Source organism: Nerophis ophidion, linkage group LG13, assembly GCF_033978795.1.
Source record: "Nerophis ophidion isolate RoL-2023_Sa linkage group LG13, RoL_Noph_v1.0, whole genome shotgun sequence".
Classification (NCBI taxonomy): domain Eukaryota; kingdom Metazoa; phylum Chordata; class Actinopteri; order Syngnathiformes; family Syngnathidae; genus Nerophis; species Nerophis ophidion.
This window is the reverse complement of record NC_084623.1, coordinates 13455776-13479418: the sequence shown is the minus strand read 5'-3', so window position 1 is coordinate 13479418 and position 23643 is coordinate 13455776. Positions and strand designations below refer to the sequence as shown.

Sequence of the window (23643 nt, the reverse complement as noted above, 5' to 3'; positions counted from 1 at the left end):
TACAGTACATTTTGATACATTATTATTATTATTATTGTTTCTCAGGGATCCAAAATGGTCCCACTCATTAAAATGATACAAATAAGTCAAACATTATTATTATTATCATTATTATTTATTTTATCATTATATTTACTTACAATACAAACATCTCAAGATCAACTTCAGATCTATCTGTCATTTGCACATTTTCATTATTTTTTCATGTTTTTGTTTTTGTTTGGTTAGTTGTTTTATGCCCTTTTTGTCACAGAAAACTCAAGTTTTTTTTTTATGGCAAACATGCAAAATATGCAATATTTTTTCCCAAAACAGTTGCAAAGTGTAATATTTTATGTAAAGTCACCAGAGCCTTAAATAGGTCAATAATTTATAACAACATTGATTTTGATACATTATTATTTTTGGAGAAAAGGCAATTTGAAAAAAATAAAATCCTACAAAGTTTCTCAGGGATCCAAAAGGGTCCCACTCATTAAAATGATACAAATAAGTCAAACATTATTATTATTTATTTTATTATTATGTTTATATACATCAGAAACTCAACTTCAGATCTATTTGTCATTTGCACATTTTTGTTACTTTTCTAATGGTTTTTTTTATGTTTGGTTAGTTGTTTTATGCCCTTTTTGTCACAGAAAACTCAATACTTTTTATGGCAAATGCTCAAAATATGCAATATTTTCCCCAAAACTGTTGCAAAGTGTAACATTTTATGTAAGGTCACCAGAGCCTTAAATAGGTCAATAATTTATAACATTGATTTTGATACATTAATATTTTTTGGAGAAAAAGACAATTGAAAAAAATGAAAATCCCACAAAGTTTCTCAGGGATCCAAAAGGGTCCCACTCATTAAAATGATACAAATAAGTCAAACATTATTATTATTTATTTTATTATTATGTTTATATACATCGGAAACTCAACTTCAGATCTATTTGTCATTTGCACATTTTTATTACTTTTCTAATGTTTTTTTTTATGTTTGGTTAGTTGTTTTATGCCCTTTTTGTCACAGAAAACTCAATACTTTTTTATGGCAAATACTCAAAATATGCAATATTTTCCCCAAAACAGTTGCAAAGTGTAATATTCGATGTAAGGTCACCAGAGCCTTAAATAGGTCAATAATTTATAACAACATTGATTTTGATACATTATTATTTTTTGGAGAAAAAGACAATTGAAAAAAATAAAAATCCTACAAAGTTTCTCAGGGATCCAAAAGGGTCCCACTCATTAAAATGATACAAATAAGTCAAACATTATTATTAGTATCATTATTTATTTTATTATTATGTTAACTTACAACACATACATCTCAAGATCAACTTCAGATCCATCTGTCATTTGCGCATTTGTATTATTTGTCTAATGTTTTTTTTTTTTTTTGGCTAGTTGTTTTATGCCCTTTTTGTCACACAAAACTCGATACTTTTTATGGCAAATACTCAAAATATGCAATATTTTCCCCAAAACAGTTGCAAAGTGTAACATTTTATGTAAGGTCACCAGAGCCTTAAATAGGTCAACATTGATTTTGATACATTATTATTTTTGGAGAAAAGACAATAAAAAAAAATAAAAATCCCACAAAGTTTCTCAGGGATCCAAAAGGGTCCCACTCATTAAAAAGATAAAAAAAAGTCATAGAGTTTTATTATTATTAATTGTATTATTATGTTTACTTACAACACAAACATCTCAAGATCAACTTCAGATCTATCCGTCATCTGCACATTTTTATTATATTTGTAATGTTTTTTTGTTTTGTTTGGTTAGTTGTTTTATGCCCTTTTTGTCACAGATTTTTTTATTTTTTTATGGCAAACACTCAAAATATGTTTTATATTTACTCTAAACAATCACAAAGTGGAATATTAGATGTAAAGTAATCGGAGCTTTAAATTGATCAGTCATTTATAACAACATTGATTTTGATCAGTTAAAAAAAAAATACACAAAATTTCTCATGGATCCAAAAGGCTCCCATTTATACAAATAAAGACCATGATCAATTCAAAAAAATATATTTTTTTGACACGCCTAATAATTGTATTGTGATCCCAAACATTTAATTGACGTATGTTTTTCTATACTCTGTTAAACTCCTTTTTACTTCCACTTTTTGTGAGAGAAATGTGCAAAATATGTTTCCCAAGTGTGAGTATTTTGCAACACAATAACAATGTTGACATTGTGACTCAATATCCTGTAATCAACAACATGGAGGCAACGTGAGTAAAATATATTTATTTTTAACTCGCGTGTGAAACACATTTCTTTGTCTTCGACCGTTATGATGATTTGCATCAGATTTCTTCATGTATTGCATTGAAAACATTCTTACTGCCCCCTAAGGGTGAACTGCAGGAACTGACTCCAAACCAGGTCATGTCCTGAAAGTATATCTTAAACAACTGCCTGAATCATGTCAACATAAGCGGCTCATGCCAACATAAACGTGTGTCACTACAAGATACATGATTAACTAATGAATGACACCTATCAGGATTTCAAAACTGGCTGACTCACGTGAACATAAGCGGCTCATGTCAACATAAACAGGTGTCATTACAAGATGTATGAGTCACGTGAACATAAGCGGCTCATGTGAACATAAACGGGTGTGTCTACAAGTTACATGAGCACTTATGATTGACACTTGTCAGGGGTTATAATATGTCCCTCGGACTCGAGTCAGAATAAGCGGCTCATGTCAACATAAACAGGTGTCACTACAATATACATGAGTTGTGTCAACATAAGCGGCTCATGCCAACATAGACGTGTGTCACTACAAAATACATGAGGAGTAATGATCGACACCTGTTAGGAGTTTCAAAACTGGTTGACTCTTGTCAACATAAGCAGCTCATGTGAACATAAACGGGTGTGTCTACAAGTTACATGAGCACTTATGATTGACACTTGTCAGGGGTTATAATATGTCCCTCGGACTCGAGTCAGAATAAGCGGCTCATGTCAACATAAACAGGTGTCACTACAATATACATGAGTCACGTCAACATAAGCGGCTCATGCCAACATAAACGTGTGTCACTACAAGATACATGAGGAGTAATGATCGACACCTGTTAGGAGTTTCAAAACTGGTTGACTCTTGTCAACATAAGCAGCTCATGTCAACATAAACAGGTGTCACTACAATATACATGAGTCACGTCAACATAAGCGGCTCATGTAAAAATGAACAGGTTTCACCCCAAGATACATGAGGACTAATGATCGACACCTGTGAGGAGTTTCAAAACTGGTTGACTCTCGTCAACATAAGCAGCTCATGTGAACATAAACGGGTGTCACTACAAAATGTATGAGTCACGTCAGCATAAGCGGCTCAAGTGAACATAAACGTGTGTCACTCCAAGATACATGATCACAAATGATTGACACTCATCAGGGGTTTCAATATGTCCCTCGGACTCGAGTCGGCATAAGCGGCTCATGTCAACATAAACAGGTGTCTCTACAAGATGTATGAGTCACGTCAACATAAGCGGCTCATGTGAACATAAACGGGTGTCACTACAAGATACATGAGCTCTTATGATTGACACTCGTCAGGGGTTCCAATATGTCCCTCGGACTCGAGTCGGCATAAGCGGCTCATGTCAACATAAACAGGTGTCACTACAAGATGTATGAGTCACTAGAGTATGTAGCTACATCTGTAAGTGCAAGTTAAAACTTGACTATGCAAAGCAAAAGCCATTAATCTGGTCTTGTTTTTAATGAATACTTAGGCCTGCTATGTTACTCGGAGAGCCAAGCGTTTTCAGAGGTGGGGAAAAAAAAAAGTGTGTTGAAGGTCCATGCTTCCATATTTGTCCAGACATTCCCACGACGTCACCCCGGACGGCGATTTCGGCGACAGCCTCCGCCGTGCCAAGTTTGGCCCGCTGCGCGCCTCACGTGTCCTCCCGCTCCCAGGTTGGCTGGAGGCGACAAAGGGGGCGGGGCCTGGGCGGCGAGGCAGCTGCCACTGTGAGGCCGTGACTGTCATTTCCCCTGCAAGCTGGTCCCGGGTGAGGGCAGGGGGGCGGGGGGGCTGATCGGACTCTTCTCCATGCTCACCATCAGGGACTTTTTTGAGCGACTTGCTTGTGTTTGGGATTAATATCCAGAAGTTGAGGAGCGAGTCAGGGGGGGGAGAAAAACAGAAAAAAGAAAAACAAAAAAGCAGGAGGCTAGTGGAGGGAGTCGTTAATGCAACATGATCCGAGGGGTCGTGCACTAAATATAAATATACCACCGGGTAAGAGAGAGACAACCTTTTCTTTTCCACATTCAGGACAATACCACAGGTAGGAGCTCTGACATATAAATATATTTATTTTCTATTCAGAGATGTGACTAAATTGCAGTTAGGGTCAAAGGTCAAAAAAAAAAAACATGCATAAAGCAGAGGAAGGGGCTCCCCGGAGTCCCGTCGTCCCTCCGAAACGTTCCAAAGCCAGCCCGGAGCGAGCGGAGCCGCCGGGGCCCGCTCGCCCCAGCCCGAGTCCGCCGGTGTTCACCCGCAAAATGCGGAACGCCGCCGTCGGGACGGGCTGTGATATCCGGCTCAAGGTGACCGTGGCCGGGGACCCCCAGCCGTCGCTCTACTGGTACCACAATGATGGCCTGCTCAACATGGAGAACCAGGAATACGGAGGCCTCTGGATTAGGGACTGCAAGCCCAGTGACGCCGGACTCTACACCTGCATCGCCAATAATCACCTGGGGGAGGCTCGGAGCAGCGCTGTACTCGCTGTGCTGGACCTTGGTGAAGGTAATTATGATGGGCCTGCTGCGATGCAAGCAGCCCATATTATTTATTATTGCTCGTACTTCACAGTTTTGTTATGGGCCTGCTGCAATGCAAGCAGCCCATATTATTATTGCTCATACTTTACAGTTTTGTAATGGGCCTGTTGCAATGCAAACAGCCCATATTATTATCGTTCATATTCACAGTTTATTATGAGCCTGCTGCAATGCAAGCAGCCCATATTACTATTGCTCACATTTACAGTTTATTATGGGCCTGCTGCAATGCAAGCAGCCCATATTATTATTGCTCATACTTCACAGTTTTGTTCTGGGCCTGCTGCAATGCAAGCAGCCCATATCATTATTGCTCATACTTCACAGTTTTGTTCTGGGCCTACTGCAATGCAAGCAGCACATATCATTATTGTTCATATTCACAGTTTATTATGGGCCTGCTGCAATGCAAGCAGCCCATATTATTATTGCTCAGACTTCACAGTTTTATTATGGGTCTGCTGCAATGCAAGCAGTACATATTATTATTGCTCATACTTCACAGTTTTGTTATGGGCCTGCTGCAATGCAAGCAGCCCATACTATTATTGGTCATACTTCACAGTTTATTATGGGCCTGCTGCAATGCAAGCAGCCCATATTATTATTGCTCATACTTTACAGTTTTGTAATGGGCCTGTTGCAATGCAAACAGCCCATATTATTATCGTTCATATTCACAGTTTATTATGAACCTGCTGCAGTGCAAGCAGCCCATATTACTATTGCTCACATTTACAGTTTATTATGGGCCTGCTGCAATACAAGCAGCCCATATTACTATTGCTCACATTCACAGTTTATTATGGGCCTGCTGCAATGCAAGCAGCCCATATTATTATTGTTCATATTCACAGTTTATCATGGGCCTGCTGCAATGCAAGCAGCCCATATTATTATTGTTCATATTCACAGTTTATTATGGGCCTGCTGCAATGCAAACAGCCCATATTACTATTGCTCACATTCACAGTTTATTATGGGCCCGCTGCAATTTAAGCAACCAATATAATTATTGCTCATACTTCACAGTGTATTATGAGCCTGCTGCACTGCAAGCGGCCCATATTATTATTGCTCATATTCGCAGTTTATTATGGGCCTGCTGCAATGTAAGCAACCCATATTATTATTGTTCATATTCACAGTTTATTATGGGCCTGCTGCACTGCAAGCGGCCCATATTATTATTGCTCATATTCACAGTTTATTATGGGCCTGCTGCAATGTAAGCAACCCATGTCATTATTGCTCATACTTCACGGTTTTGTTATAAGCCTGCTGCAATGCAAGCAGCCCATATTATTATTGTGCATATTTCACAGTTTATTATGGGTCTGCTGCAATGGAAACAGCCCATATTATTATTGTTCATATTCACAGTTTATTATGGGCCTGCTGCAATGCAAGCAGCCCATATTACTATTGCTCACATTCACAATTTATTATGGGCCTGCTGCAATGCAAGCAGCTTATATTATTATTGCTCTTACTTCACAGTTTTGTTCTGGGTCTGCTGCAATGCAAGCAGCCCATATCATTATTGTTCATATTCACAGTTTATTATGAGCCTGCTGCAATGCAAACAACCCATATTATTATTGCTCATACTTCACAGTTTTGTTATGGGCCTGTTGCAATGCAAACGGCAAATATTATTATTGCTCATACTTCACAGTTTTGTTCTGGGCCTGCTGCAATGCAAGCAGCCCATATTACTATTGCTCATATTCACAGTTTATTATGGGCCTGCTGCAATGTAAGCAACCTATATTATTATTGATCATACTTCACAGTTTTGTTATGGGCCTGCTGAAATGCAAGTAGCCCATTGTATTATTGCTCATACTTCACAGTTTATTATGGGCCTGCTGCAATGCAAGCAGCCCATATCATTATTGCTCATACTTCACAGTTTATAATGGGCCTGCTGCAATGCATGCAGGCCATTTTATTATTGCTCATACTTACCAGTTTTGTTATGGGCCTGCTGCAATGCAAGCAGCCCATACTATTATTGGTCATACTTCACAGTTTATTATGGGCCTGCTGCAATGCAAGCAGCCCATATTATTATTGCTCATACTTTACAGTTTTGTAATGGGCCTGTTGCAATGCAAACAGCCCATATTATTATCGTTCATATTCACAGTTTATTATGAGCCTCCTGCAGTGCAAGCAGCCCATATTACTATTGCTCACATTTACAGTTTATTATGGGCCTCCTGCAATGCAAGCAGCCCATATTATTATTGCTCATACTTCACAGTTTTGTTCTGGGCCTGCTGCAATGCAAGCAGCCCATATCATTATTGCTCATACTTCGCAGTTTTGTTCTGGGCCTACTGCAATGCAAGCAGCCCATATCATTATTGTTCATTTTCACAGTTTATTATGGGCCTGCTGCAATGCAAGCAGCCCATATTATTATTGCTCATACTTCACAGTTTTATTATGGGCCTGCTGCAATGCAAGCAGCCCATATTATTATTGCTCATACTTTACAGTTTATTATGGGCCTGCTGCAATGTAAGCAACCTATATTATTATTGATCATACTTCACAGTTTTGTTATGGGCCTGCTGAAATGCAAGTAGCCCATTGTATTATTGCTCATACTTCACAGTTTATTATGAGCCTGCTGCAATGCTAGCTGCCCATATTATAATTGCTCATATTTCACAGTTTATAATGGGCCTGCTGCAATGCATGCAGGCCATTTTATTATTGCTCATACTTACCAGTTTTGTTATGGGCCTGCTGCAATGCAAGCAGCCCATACTATTATTGGTCATACTTCACAGTTTATTATGGGCCTGCTGCAATGCAAGAAGCCCATATTATTATTGCTCATACTTTACAGTTTTGTAATGGGCCTGTTGCAATGCAAACAGCCCATATTATTATCCTTCATATTCACAGTTTATTATGAGCCTGCTGCGATGCAAGCAGCCCATATTACTATTGCTCACATTTACAGTTTATTATGGGCCTGGTGCAATGCAAGCAGCCCATATTATTATTGCTCATACTTCACAATTTTGTTCTTGGCCTGCTGCAATGCAAGCAGCCCATATCATTATTGTTCATTTTCACAGTTTATTATGAGCCTGCTGCAGTGCAAGCAGCCCATATTACTATTGCTCACATTTACAGTTTATTATGGGCCTGCTGCAATGCAAGCAGCCCATATTATTATTGCTCATACTTCACAGTTTTGTTCTGGGCCTGCTGCAATGTAAGCAACCCATGTCATTATTGCTCATACTTCACGGATTTGTTATAAGCCTGCTGCAATGCAAGCAGCCCATATTATTATCGTGCATATTTCACAGTTTATTATGGGTCTGCTGCAATGGAAACAGCCCATATTATTATTGTTCATATTCACAGTTTATTATGGGCCTACTGCAATGCAAGCAGCCCATATCATTATTGTTCATTTTCACAGTTTATTCTGAGCCTGCTGCAGTGCAAGCAGCCCATATTACTATTGCTCACATTTACAGTTTATTATGGGCCTGCTGCAATGCAAGCAGCCCATATTATTATTGCTCATACTTCACAGTTTTGTTCTGGGCCTGCTGCAATGCAAGCAGCCCATATCATTATTGCTCATACTTCACAGTTTTGTTCTGGGCCTGCTGCAATGCAAACAGCCCACATATCATTATTGTTCCTATTCACAGTTTATTATGGGCCTGCTGCAATGCAAACAGCCCATATTACTATTGCTCAAATTCACAGTTTATTATGGGCCCGCTGCAATTTAAGCAACCAATATTATTATTGCTCATACTTCACAGTGTATTATGGGCCTGCTGCACTGCAAGCGGCCCATATTATTATTGCTCATATTCACAGTTTATTATGGGCCTGCTGCAATGTAAGCAACCCATGTCATTATTGCTCATACTTCACGGATTTGTTATAAGCCTGCTGCAATGCAAGCAGCCCATATTATTATTGTGCATATTTCACAGTTTATTATGGGTCTGCTGCAATGGAAACAGCCCATATTATTATTGTTCATATTCACAGTTTATTATGGGCCTGCTGCAATGCAAGCAGCCCATATTACTATTGCTCACATTCACAATTTATTATGGGCCTGCTGCAATGCAAGCAGCTTATATTATTATTGCTCATACTTCACAGTTTTGTTCTGGGCCTGCTGCAATGCAAGCAGCCCATATCATTATTGTTCATATTCACAGTTTATTATGAGCCTGCTGCAATGCAAACAACCCATATTATTATTGCTCATACTTCACAGTTTTGTTATGGGCCTGTTGCAATGCAAACGGCCAATATTATTATTGCTCATACTTCACAGTTTTGTTCTGGGCCTGCTGCAATGCAAGCAGCCCATATTACTATTGCTCACATTCACAGTTTATTATGGACCTGCTGTAATGCAAGCAGCCCATATCATTATTGCGCATACGTCACAGTTTTGTTCTGGGCCGGCTGCAATGCATGCAGCCCATATCATTATTGTTCATATTCACAGTTTATTATGGGCCTGCTGCAATGTAAGCAACCTATATTATTATTGATCATACTTCACAGTTTTGTTATGGGCCTGCTGAAATGCAAGTAGCCCATTGTATTATTGCTCATACTTCACAGTTTATTATGGGCCTGCTGCAATGCATGCAGGCCATTTTATTATTGCTCATACTTAGCAGTTTTTTTATGGGTCTGCTGCAATACCAGCAGCCCATATCATTATTGCTCATACTTCACTGTTTATTATGGGCCTGCTGCAATGCAAATAGCCCATATTATTATTGCTCATACTTCGCATTTTTGTTATGGGCCTACTGCAATGCAAGCAACCCATATTATTATTGCCCATATTTCACAGTTTTTTTATGGGCCTGCTGCAATGCAAACAGCCCATATTATTATTGCTCATACTTCGCATTTTTGTTATGGGCCTACTGCAATGCAAGCAACCCATATTATTATTGCCCATATTTCACAGTTTTTTTATGGGCCTGCTGCATTGCAAGCATACCATATTATTATTGCTCACATTCACAGTTTATTATGGGCCTGCTGCAAAGCAAGCAGCCCATATTACTATTGCTCATACTTCACATTTTTGTTATGGGTCTGCTGCAATGCAAGCAGCCCATATCATTATTGCTCATACTTCACAATTTTGTTATGGGCCTGCTGCAATGCAAGCAACCCATATTATTTCTGCGCATATTTCACAGTTTATTATGGGCATGCTGCAATGCAAGCGCCCCTTCACATGCTGTTAAGGGGCGCTTGCAGTGCAATCCAATATTGTAAAGCTGCCAGAGGCTGAGCCAATCAGTGGCCACGATACTGAACGGCGCTTTTTTGTTTGGTTCGGGCTCGTCGAGCTAATGCTGATGGAGTATTGATATTTTTGAATATTTTGCTAAAAAAAAAAATCGCTTTGCATTCTAATCGCAATTCTTTTTCATCTCAACTGGTGTTGTATGAATGCATGTTTGAAATAAAAACAAACTCAACTTTTAAAAAGTCATGTTCTCAACTCAAAAAAATTCCAAATCGAATCCAAACTAAAATGAAATTAATTAATTAATCAAAATCTTCACAATTTTTTTTTTTACAAATCAACTTTAAAAAATACATTTTCTCAATTAAAAAAAAGAATACAATAGAATCCTAATTAAAAAAATTAAACTGTAATTAATTAATTAATCAAAATGTTTAGAATTATTTTTACAAACCAATTTTTAAAAATACATTTTTTGTCGACTTTATACCTGCATTATCCTTCCATCCTTTGTAACTGAGCTACTGTGGGGAACAATTTCCCTAGTGGATCAATAAAGTTAGTCTAAGTCTAAGTCTAAGTCTAAAAGGGTCATGATCCCCCTGTTCATTTTGTGTTTATTTAAACATTATTATTAAAAATGAATACAACAATTTTAAATTGTATTATTTAAGGGCCAAGAAATATTAAACGTATATGGCCTTTTTAGGAGGGGATAGTCCATATTCCTTTATTCTAATGATGAGAGATTACCAGAATTCAAGCTTAAAAATGTATTATACAAAACAGGAGTGAGTGCAAACAATTGTGATGCCAGTGCTGTGAGAGAATGAACCAAGCTATCTAAAGGTCTCTGGCAGGGATCAAAACTGAAAGTTAACTTGAGGCACGTGCTTTGCACACCCACCTCCTTATTCCCTCTCTCTGCAGGCTGGTACTTTATGACACCATTAATAACAATATAAGTGTGTGAGAGTGTGTGTAGATAAGAAAACAGGGTGAGCTCGTCATGCAGAAGCAAAATCAAAGCTGGTGATTTCTGAGGCGTTTTTCAATTCTGCCCAAAGAAAGAAAAATTTTCCTCTAACATTCCTCTAACATCCTTGCATTCATCTTGAACTTATTCAAGATGAATGCAAGGATCACCAATGCGGTGTCCGCGGGCACCAGGTCGCCCGTAAGGACCAGATGAGTCGCCCGCTGCCCTGTTCTAAAAATAGCTCAAAAAGCAGCACTTACCAGTGAGCTGCCTCTATTCTTTTTTACATTTTATTTATTTACTAGCAAGCTGGTCTCGCTTTGCTCGACATTTTTAATTCTAAGAGGGACAAAACTCAAATAGAATTTAAAAATCCAAGAAAATATTTTAAAGACTTGGTCTTCACTTGTTCAAATAAATTCATTTATTTTTTTACTTTGCTTCTTATAACTTTCAGAAAGACAATTTTAGAGAAAAAATACTACCTTAAAAATGATTTTAGGATTTTTAAACACATATACCTTTTTAACTTTTAAATTCCTTCCTCTTCTTTCCTGACAATTTAAATCAATAATCAAGTTTTTTTTTTATTGTAAAGAAATTTTTTTTTTTCTAAATTTAATTCTTCGTTTTAGCTGCTGTTTTTTCGACGAAGAATATTTGTGAAATATTTTTTCAAACGTAATATGATTAAAATTCAAAAAAAGTATTCTGGCAAATCTAGAAAATCTGTAGAATCAAATTTAAATCTTATATCAAAGTGGATTTTAACCTATTTAAAACATGTCATCAAAATTCTAAAATTAATCTTAATCAGGAAAAATTACTAGTAATGTTCCATAAATTATTTTAAAACATTTTTCAAAAAGATTCAAATTAGCTAGTTTTTCCTCTTCATTTTTTTCGGTTGAATTTTGAATTTTAAAGAGTCGAAATTGAAGATAAACTATGTTTCAAAATTTAATTTTCATTTTTTGTGTGTTTTCTCCTCTTTTAAACTGTTCAATTAAGGGGTTTTTCATCATTTATTCTCTACAAAAAACCTTCCGTACAAGGAAAAAAAAATGTACGATGGAATGATCTATAACCATTTTTTTTAAAAATATATATAGATTTATTTATTTAAAGGTAAATTGAGCAAATTGGCTATTTCAGGCAATTTATTTAAGTGTGTATCAAACTGGTAGCCCTTTGCATTAATCAGTACCCAAGAAGTAGACCCCTGTTCTAATGTAATATAGAGGCATACCTCATAAAAACCTTTTCACCATTCAGTTAATTCATATTTATTAGTTGAGAGAGAGGAAATGTCCAAATTTTATTATGCTATAATACATAATACTTAGTACTTTGTAATATGTTCCAAAAGGTCAGACAAACACCAAATACTACTGCAAATCCAATGAATCTGTTTTAGAGACTTAAAGATATTACCATAATACACACACACACACACACACACACACACACACACACACACACACACACACACACACACACACACACACACACACACACACACACACACACACACACACACACACACACACACACACACACACACACACACACACACACACATATATATAAATATACATATATATATATATATATCTTCTGGGAAGGCTGTCCACAAGGTTGCGGAGTGTGTTCATAGGAGTTTTCCACCATTCTTCCAAAAGCCCATTAGTGAGGTCACACACTGATGTTGGTCGAGAAGGCCTGGCTCTCAGTCTTCATTCAAATTCATCCCAAAGGTATTCTATCGGGTCCAGGTTAGGACTCTGTGCAGGCCAGTCAAGTTCATCCACACCAGACTCTATCATACATGCATTCATGGACCTGGCTTTGTGCACTGGTGCACAGTCATTTTGGAAGAGGAAGGGGTCCGCTCCAAACTGTTCCCAGAACGTTGGGAGCATGGAATCATCCAACATGTTTTGGTATCCTGGAGCATTCAAAGTTCCTTACACTGGAACTAAGGGGCCAGGCCCAACTCCTGAAAAACAACCCCACACCATAATTCCTCTTCCACCAAATTTCACACTCGGCACAATGCAGTCCGAAATGTAGCGTTATCCTGGCAACCTCCGAACCCAGACTGGTTCATCTGATTGCCAGATGGAAAAGCAAGATTTATCACTGCAGAGAACATGTCTCCACTGCTCCTGAGTCCAATGGCGACGTGCTTTACACCACTGCATTCTACGCTTTGCATTGGACTTGGTCATTTACGGCTTAGATGCAGCTGCTCGGCCATGTAAACCCATTCCATGAAGCTCTCTGCGTACTGTACGTGGGCTAATTGGAAGGTCACATGAAGTTTGGAGCTCTGTAGCAACTGACCGTGCAGAAAGTCATTGCACTATGTGCTTCAGCATCGGCTGATCCCTCTCTGTCAGTTTAGGTGGCTTACCACTTGGTGGCTGAGTTGCTGTTGTTCCCAAACTCTTCCATTTTTTAATAATAGGGCCGACAGTTGACTTTGGAATATTTAGAAGCGAGAACATTTCACTACTGGATTTGTTGCACGGCTGGAATTTTATGAAACACAAAGACCGGCCCATTCCTTCGAAAATGTTTGTAGGAACAGTCTCCATGCCTAAGCGTTTGATTTTATACACCTGTGGCCGGACCAACTGATTAAGACGCCTGATTCTGATCACTTGGTATTCCTTGATTTCAATAGTGTTTCTCACCTTGTGACTCAAAGGGCTGCCACTCGCAACTTTCTTTGGCCCCACCGTAGGTTACTTTGCAGCAGCACTCAGTATAAAAAGCACAGCCTACTCGCGCGCTTACGCTCGGAGTTACGCGGTGCCCTTGAACGCCTCATCGTTCTTTGTGCTTTCTTTGAACAAATAAACCACATCCACATCCACAATGAGCAAGCTTAAAGGGATCGGTCTATAGTGCCTTGACCTCAAAAGAACGTTTTATTGTACGTTTGGCCGTAAGACAACCGAGATGAGCATGCAAAACTGTACTGTTAGCCGCTTCATTTTAATATGATTGCATTCAAACCTAAAAAGCGAGAGTTTGCCCTCTAGTGGGTTCTTCGGACCACCACACACTGCCAGAAGAGCCAGGAATTCAGGGTATAACACTGTTTTATTTTCATTCAATAGCAAGGCTTTTGTATTTCAGCAAAGTGTCTTTGTCTGCGTCTGTGTCTCTCAGCAGCACCTACAACTTCAACCTCACGTCTCAAGCCGGCTGCTGCTAATGAAGGCGACAGGTTCCAAAAGAGAGGCATACCTCATAAAAACCTTTTCACCATTCAGTTAATTCATATTTATTAGTTGAGAGAGAAGAAATGTCCAAATTTTATTATGCTATAATACATAATACTTAGTACTTTGTAATATGTTCCAAAAGGTCAGACAAACACCAAATACTACTGCAAATCCAATGAATCTGTTTTAGAGACTTAAAGATATTACCATATTACACACACACACACACACACACACACACACACACACACACACACACACACACACACACACACACACACACACACACACACACACACGTTATTTTGTTTTAATCTTCTATTTTTTTTCTCCCCCCCCCCCTCCTTGTTTACCTGTATCTCATCTTTTTTGTAAGGGGCGCTGGAAGCCGGCAGACCCGTCAGCGATCCTGTTCTGTCTCCCTGTAATGTTTGTCTAAACTTGAATGGGATTGTGCTGAAAATTTTAATTTTCCTGAAGGAACTCTCCTGACGGAATAAATAAAGTACTATCTATCTAATCTAAAAAAAAATATATATATATAAATATACATATATATATATATATCTTCTGGGAAGGCTGTCCACAAGGTTGCGGAGTGTGTTCATAGGAGTTTTCCACCATTCTTCCAAAAGCCCATTAGTGAGGTCACACACTGATGTTGGTCGAACAAGGCCCACCTGGGCCATCTACGCACATGTCACTGTCTGCAAGGCCGGTCCGCGGCAGGCCCGCGGGCCACGCCCCCCTCCACTTTTTTTCACCAAGTTCCACCTCTGAGAACACGGTTGGCTCTCTTACATTAAAATACAGTAGCATAGTAGACAGAAGTATTCAATAAAAATAAAAAAAGTATATTTAATATTTTTGGCCACAGTAACATTACACATAATGCACAAACTTCATCAGTAATGATGCTCCTAATACCTCAGTACCACCGTTTGAGAACCACTGGTTTAGATACTTTTGGTTTCGACTGCTGCGCCTCACCGATTTGGTTCCGATCCGCAAAATCTCGCGCCGTGCATCTCTAAGCAATAAAGTCAGTTTCGGGACCGTGTCAGTAGCTGCTTTTGACAAATTACTTTGGCCACAACAAAAGCGGGCCCCATGTATCAGCACCAAGCACTTTGCCGTTGTTCTGCAGTGCTCAGCATGACTTTGTAAAAGACGTTCACTCTTTAAAATTAGACGGGCTTTTCCTGCCGAGAGACCAAAGGCAGGGGGAAAAAAGACAGAAGGTTTTTTTGTGACAGAAGGAGATTTTGTGAGCAGGGGCATCTGCGATGTTATGGCCATTTTTATATATTTTTCATAATTATTTTATTTTATTTTATTTTTATAAAAAAATTTATTTAATTTTTATTAAAAAATTTAAACAATTTTATTATTATTTTTTTAATTTGTACAACATTTTTTATCCATGTTAACATTTATCTCAACATGAGGACTCGCAATGTGTAATATTATCACAACTGTAGAAATGCAAGGACCTTGCCGTTGAACGAGAGTTGCACGATTTTGTGAAAAAAAAAAACCCCAACAAAACCCCAAAACCAGCGAAGTTGGCACATTGTGTAAATGGTAAATAAAAACAAAACACAATGATTTGCAAATCCTTTTCAACCTATACTCAACTGAATGGACTGCAAATACTTAGAGTTCGCAATGGAAAACTTTGTTATTTTTTGCAAATTTTAGCTCAATTGGATTTTGATGCCTGCAACATGTTTCAACAAAGCTGGCACTAGTGGCAAAAAAGACTGAGAAAGTTGAGGCATGCTCATCAAACACTTATTTGGAACATCCCACAGGTGAACAGGCTAATTTGGAAAATGTGGGTGCCATGATTGGGTATAAAAGCAGTTTCCATTAAATGCTCTGTCATTGACAAACAAGTATTGCCATTTTGTGAAAAAATGCATGAGCGAATTGTCCAACGGTTTAAGAACAACATTTCTCAACTAGCTTTTGCAAGGAATTTAGGGATTTCCCCATCTACGGTCCGTGATATCATCAAAAGATTCAGAAAATCTGGCGAAATCACTGCATGTAAGCGGCTATGTCCATAACATTTGATCCCTCAGGTGGTACTGCATCAAAAAAACGACATCAGTGTGTAAAGAATATCACCACATGGGCTCAGGAACACTTCAGAAAATCACTGTCAGTAACTAGAGTTTGTCACACTACATCTGTAAGTGCAAGTTAAAACTCAACTATGCAAAGCAGAAGCCATTTATCAACAACACCCAGAATCGTCGCCTGCTTCGCTCATCTAAGATGGACTGATGCAAAGTGAAAATATGTTGTGTGGTCCGACCAATCCACATTTCAAAATGTTTTTGGACGTCGTGTCCTCTGGACCAAAGAAAGAAAAAAAACATCCAGACACTTTTAGGCACAAAGTTCAAAAGCCAGCATCTGTGATGGTATGGAGGTGTATTAGTGCCCAAGGCATGGGTAATTTACACATCTGTGAAGGCACCATTAATGCTGAAAGGTACATACAGAGTTTGGAGCATCTAAGCAACGTATTTTTCACAGACGCCCCTGCTTATTTCAGCAAGACAATGCCAAGCCACATTCTGCACGTGTTACAACAGCATGGCTTTGTAGTAAAAGAGTGTGGGTACTAGACTGGCCTGCCTGTTGTCCAGACCTGTCTCCCAGAGACCCCGGACTGTTGAACAACTTAAGCTGTACATCAAGCAAGAACGGGAAAGAATTCCACCTGAAAAGCTTAAAAAATTGGTCTCCTCAGTTCCCAAACGTTTACTGGTGTTGTTAAAAGAAAAGGCCATGTAACACAGTGGTAAAAATGCCCCTGTGCCCTCTTTTTTTGCAATGTGTTGCTGCCATTAACTTCTAAATTAATGATTATTTGCAAAAAAAAACATGTTTCTCAGTTCGAATATTAAATATCTTGTATATCAGGTCAATGTAATAAGAAAAGTAAGTATTGAGCAAATAAACGTAGTGCATTCAAGTAAACTTTAAAACAAATGTTTCTGGACAGCATTCTGACAATAAAATTGTATTTGTTATTATACTCGGGTCTTTTTTCAAGTTAATTTAAATTATGCAAGCGAACAATAACCTGTAATTATCCATCCGTCCATCCATTTTCTACCGCTTATTCCCTTTCGGGGTCGCGGGGGGCGCTGGCGCCTATCTCAGCTACAATCGGGCGGAAGGCAGGGTACACCCTGGACAAGTCGCCACCTCATCGCAGGGCCAACACAGATAGACAGAACCTGTGATAATCATATTTAAATTTCAAGAGTGTGATTAATATGATTTTGAAAAATATATAATTTGACAGCACTAGAAATATTTGTGTAAATGTTTATTAACAAACCTTAATTGTTCCCAAACGTTGCCTGTGACACGGCAGTAAAACGGCTTCTCAAACAAAACAGAAATCATTGTCATGGACCCACTAGCTGCGGAAGCTTGCTCCCCAATTGTCATGTCTGTTAATCTGGGTTTATGTTTGATAATGTTATGTTTTGTTATTGGACTCTTGTTTCCCGTTCTTGCACTTCCTGGTTTTGTTGGTTTCCATAGTTACTCATTAGTTTCCACCTGGTCTCCAAGTCACGCCCCTACACTCAGCCCCACACCTGTTTGTCATCATCATAGCCACTATTTAAGCCATTTGTTTTCTGTACCTCGGCTGGGAACATTACTTACTTACTGCTTGCTGCTTGCTTATGCCCACCTACCCATGCTGCTCCTACCTTCATGCCACGCTATTCAGTTTTGTCCACGCCAAGTAAGTTTTTGTTATTTAAAGCCACAGTGCAAGTTTTTTTTGTTTCACGTTTATAGTCATACCAATGTGCTAGTTTTGTTTATAGTTCATTACTATTCATGCCATCGAGCAAGTGTTTTTGTTTCATGTTTGTATTGTGTAGCCTAGTATTGTACCTCCTTGGGAGCACCCTTTGTTTGCTTTTTAGTTTTGTTAGAAAATACATTAATCATGTACCTGAATATACGCCTAGCTCGTTTCAATTTCCCTTTGCATCGAAGAAGCAAAACTAATCCAAGTCAAAGTCCTGACACCAATCAGCTAAACAGACTTAATAACTCCACGGTGACGTCTCGGTGAATTTACTAAAGAATTTGCGGAACTGAAACAATTTAAAAAGAATGCTTTTGTAAGTTAATAATAGTAACAGATTTTGAAATGTGTTAGCATACTTGCTGATGCTAATGATGCTAGCTTGATTACATGAAAACACTCCTACAGACATCACACATGGCGGCGATTTAGTGAGTATGAACGGCGACTTGTCCAGGGTGTACCCCGCCTTCCGCCCAATTGTAGCTGAGATAGGCGCCAGCGCCCCCCGCGACCCCGAAAGGGAATAAGCGGTAGAAAATGGATGGATGGATGGATGGAATTGTTTTAGTTGTATTGTAAGACGAAGAAACATACAATCATTTCGAGCAAAAACGTTAAAGACGAATTATAGACAAAACTTGATCTACTTCCACTTCACGGGACGAAACAGAAAGTACATTTTCAAACCACAGCACCTGCAGTGAGCAAACTCGCCCACTCGATGGCGCCGTAGCACAAACTGGGGATGTACGATTAATTAAATGATTATTCGTTACTGTGAAAATATTAGTATTTGTTCCACCAGAATTCAACTTTAAATATATTTAAAAAACAGATATAAAATAGTAACGAATAAACCACAACATGTAAAAATAATAATACCAGTAATAACAACAAATTCAAATAATAGCAATATTAAATATATATATAAAATTCAGCTTTTCCATTTTAGTTGTTTTGATTTCCGTTTGTGACCTTTTACAGTTATTTTACCCCCATAGAGTGAGAGTTTTTTGCGTCAAATAAAATGTAATAAAATGTTTCTTAATAAATGCAAATGCAAAAAAAACCTCACATATTGGTAAATAACATCTTTAAACAATTCCGACCCTATTTTAGGTCAAAGCATTATCATTTTGAAAGTACATTAAGTTTATGTAAGCAGATGAGATGTGTTGTGGGTTTATTGGATTTCTATTTTATTGGCTGGATTTTTCTCGCTTAATTTAGCTTTGTAAATAAGCCGCTCTTTCAAGTGACCATCTCGACACTGTTTGCTATTATAGCTAATATAGACACTTACATCACGTGTTGCCTTCATTATAACACTTATGTAAGGCTTTTAAAGTCATTTTGATAGTAGGCTAATATAGCTAATATAGACACTAACATCATGTGTTGCCTTCATTATAACACTCATATAAGACTTTTAAAGTCATTTTGATAGTAGGCTCATATAACTAATATAGACACTGATTTAGTGTGTTGCCTGCATTATAACACTTTTATAAGGCGTTTAAAGTAATTTTGATAGTAGGCTATTTTAGCTAATATAGACACTTTCATCATGTGTAGCCTTCATTATAACACTTATAAAATACTTTTAAAGTAATTTTAATAGTAGGCTAATATAGACACTAACATCATGTGTTGCCCTCATTATAACACTTATATAAGACTTTTAAAGTCATTTTGATAGTAGGCTAATATAGCTAATATAGACACCAATTTAGTGTGTTGCCTTCATTATAACACTTTTATAAGACTTTTAAAGTCATTTAAATAGTAGGCTAATATAGCTAATATAGACACTGACATCATGTGTTGCCTTCATTATAACACTTACAGAAGACTTTTAAAGTCATTTTGATAGTGGGCTTTTTTTAGCTAATATAAACACTTTGATCATGTGTTGCCTTCATCATAACACTTATATAAGACTTTTAAAGTCATTTTGATAGTAGGCTGAGATGGACACTAACATATTGTGTTGCCTTCATTATAACACTAATATAAGACTTTTAAAATCATTTTGATAGTAGGCTATTTTAGCTAATACAGACACTTTCATCATGTGTAGCCTTCATCATAACACTTTTATAAGACATTTAAAGTCATTTTGATAGTAGGCTAAAATAGACACTAACATCATGTGTTGCCCTCATTATAATACTTATAAAATACTTTTAAAGTCATTTTAATAGTAGGCTATTTTAGCTAACATAGACACTTTGATCATGTGTTGCCTTCATCATAACACTTATATAAAACTTTTAAAATCTTTTTGACAGTAGGCTAATATAGACACTAACACTATGTGTTGCCTTCATTATAACACTAATATAAAACTTTTAAAGTCATTTTGATAGTAGGCTTCTATAGCTAATATAGACACTAACATTATGTGTTGCCTTCATTATAACACTTTTATAAGACATTTAAAGTCATTTTGATAGTAGGCTTGTATAGACACTAACATTATACGCCTCCGCTTGGAATGGTTTCCTGTTGGCTCCACTATGGACTGGACTCTCGCTACTGTGTTGGATCCACTTTGGACTGGACTCTCACGGTTGTGTTGGAACCACTATGGATTGAACTTTCACAGTATCATGTTAGACCGGCTCGACATCCATTGCTTTCGGTCCCCTGTGGGGGTAGGTGGGGGTTGCCCATATATGCGGTCCTCTCCAAGGTTTCTCATAGTCATCATTGTCCCACTGGGGTGAGTTTTCCTTGCCCTTATGTGGGCTACACCGAGGATGTCGTTGTGGTTTGTGCAGCCCTTTGAGACAATAGTGATTCAGGGCTATATAAGTAAACATTGATTGATTGATTGACAATGTGTTGCCTTCATTATAACACTTATATAAGACTTTTAAAGTCATTTTGATAGTAGGCTAATATAGCTAATATAGACACTATTTTAGTGTGTTGCCTTCATTATAACACTTTTATAAGACTTTTAAAGTCATTTTAAAAGTAGGCTATTATAGCTAATATAGACACTGACATCATGTGTTGCCTTCATTATAACACTTACAGAAGACTTTTAAAGTCATTTTGATAGTAGGCTATTTTAGCTAATATAGACACTTTCATCATGTGTAGCCTTCATCATAACACTTATAAAATACTTTTAAAGTCATTTTGATAGTAGGCTAATATAGACACTAACAGCATGTGTTGCCTTCATTATTACACCTATATAAAACGTTTAAAGTAATTTTGATAGTAGGCTACTATAGCTAATATAGACACTAACTTCATGTGTTGCCTTCATTATAACACTTATAAAAAACTTTTAAAGGCATTTTGATAGTAGGCTAATATAGCTAATATAGACACTAATTTCATGTGTTGCCTGCATTATAACACTTTTATAAGGTGTTTAAAGTCATTTTGATAGTAGGCTATTTTAGCTAATATAGACACTTTCATCATGTGTAGCTTTCATCATAACACTTATAAAATACTTTTAAAGTAATTTTGATAGTAGACTAGTATAGCTATAATAGACACTAATTTCATGTGTTGCCTTCATTATAACACTTTTATAAGGCGTTTAAAGTCATTTTGATAGTAGGCTATTTTAGCTAATATAGACACTTTGACCATATATGCGGTCCTCTCCAAGGTTTCTCATAGTCATCATTGTCCCTGTCGCCGACGTCCCACTGGGGGTGAGTTTTCCTTGCCCTTATGTGGGCTGCACCAAGGATGTTGTTGTGGTTTGTGCAGCCCTTTGAGACACTAGTGAGTTAGGGCTATATAAATAAACATTGATTGATTGATTATGTGTTGCCTTCATTATAACACTTATATAAGACTTTTAAAGTCATTTTAATAGTAGGCTTATATAGACACTAACATTATGTGGTGCCTTCATTATAACACTTATATAAGACTTTTAAAGTCATTTTGATAGTAGGCTAATATAGCTAATATAGACACTAACATTATGTGTTGCCTTCATCATAACTTTTTGTGGCTCCAGACAGATTTTTTTTATTTTTATTTTTTATTTTTGGTCCGATACGGCTTTTTCAACATTGTGGGTTGCCGGTCCCTGCTTTAACATAACGGCCCCAGCTTCCTACGAGGCATAAAATGCGAATCCCAAACCCAGCTCACCTTCTAATTTCTCCAGCCAGGCTGCAAAAGTGACTCCAAAGTTTTCTTCACATTAACCTTCAGTTTGATTCAGCACAGGACCGAGTTGCCATGTGCTTGGTTTACAGCTGTCCCATCACTCAATGCTGCCTAAACATTTCCCTTCTCTCTCTGTCTCTCTCTTCCACTTCCAAAGTCTCTCTTGGCTGCACCCTCGTCCACCGACTCCCGGGTTATTTATAGAGCGGAATGTGCCAGGCCTTAGATTTTTGGGATGTTAGCCGCCCCGCGCCTCTCCTGTTTCACGGGAAGACATCAGCGCTAATTTCGTCCCCTGTTTTTGTTCCCTTCAACTGATCAGAATGTGCGATGTAACAATACGTTCTTCCATCACATGGCCAAAAAAGCCCATTTCGATGCAATACTTTTGCGGGCCACTTGGGGACCCCCTGTGATGAGGTGGCGACTTGTCCGATTGTAGCTGAGATAGGCACCAGCGCCCCCCGCCACCTCAAAGGGAAAAAGTGGTAGAATTGGATGGATGGATGGCACTTGGGGACCTTTTAGATCAGGGGTGTCAAACGTACGGCCCGAGGGACTGATCAGGCCCGCGGACAGCTTTTATTCTGCCCGATGGGATGAGTTTTTTTTTTTAATTTAAATTATTTTTATTTTTTATTTATTGTTTTAAATAAATGATAAATGGGTTGTACTTGTATAGCGCTTTTCTACCTTCAAGGTACTCAAAGCGCTTTGACACTACTTCCACATTTACCCATTCACACACACATTCACACACTGATGGAGGGAGCTGCCATGCAAGGCGCTAACCAGCACCCATCAGGAGCAAGGGTGAAGTGTCTTGCTCAAAGACACAACGGACGTGACGAGGTTGGTACTAGGTGGGAATTGAACCAGGGACCCTCGTGTTGCGCACAGCCACTCTACCACTGCGCCATGCCGTCCCCATTTAATTGGTTTTACACTTCAAAATCGTTTTTAATCATCCATCCATCCATTTTCTCCCGCTTATTCCCTTTTGGCGCCTATCTCAGCTACAATCGGGCGGAAGGCGGGGTACACCCTGGACAAGTCGCCACCTCATCGCAGGGCCAACACAGATAGACAGACAACATTCACACTCACATTCACACACTAGGGCCAATTTAGTGTTGCCAATCAACCTATCCCCAGGTGCATGTCTTTGGAGGTGGGAGGAAGCCGGAGTACCCGGAGGGAACCCACGTATTCACGGGGAGAACATGCAAACTCCACACAGAAAGATCCCGAGCCTGGATTTGAACCCAGGACTGCAGTACCTTCGTATTGTGAGGCAGACGCACTA

General features: G+C 38.3%; 1 protein-coding gene and 1 long non-coding RNA gene across 4 annotated transcripts in view; one reads left to right on the top strand and one right to left on the bottom strand.

Annotated features, from left to right (window-relative positions):
• LOC133564254 (uncharacterized) overlaps nt 1–22465 on the bottom strand; it is a 36747-nt gene extending 14282 nt beyond the window's left edge. The window contains exon 1 of the long non-coding RNA XR_009809258.1: nt 22320–22465. This is a non-coding gene — a long non-coding RNA (uncharacterized LOC133564254). The remainder of the gene's footprint in view (nt 1–22319) is intronic.
• spegb (striated muscle enriched protein kinase b) overlaps nt 4049–23643 on the top strand; it is a 112920-nt gene continuing 93325 nt past the window's right edge. For all 3 annotated transcript variants that reach the window (XM_061918436.1, XM_061918435.1, XM_061918434.1), the window contains exon 1: nt 4049–4801. In XM_061918436.1, coding sequence (XP_061774420.1) covers nt 4423–4801 — 379 coding nt within the window. In that variant the 5' untranslated portion in view covers nt 4049–4422. The remainder of the gene's footprint in view (nt 4802–23643) is intronic.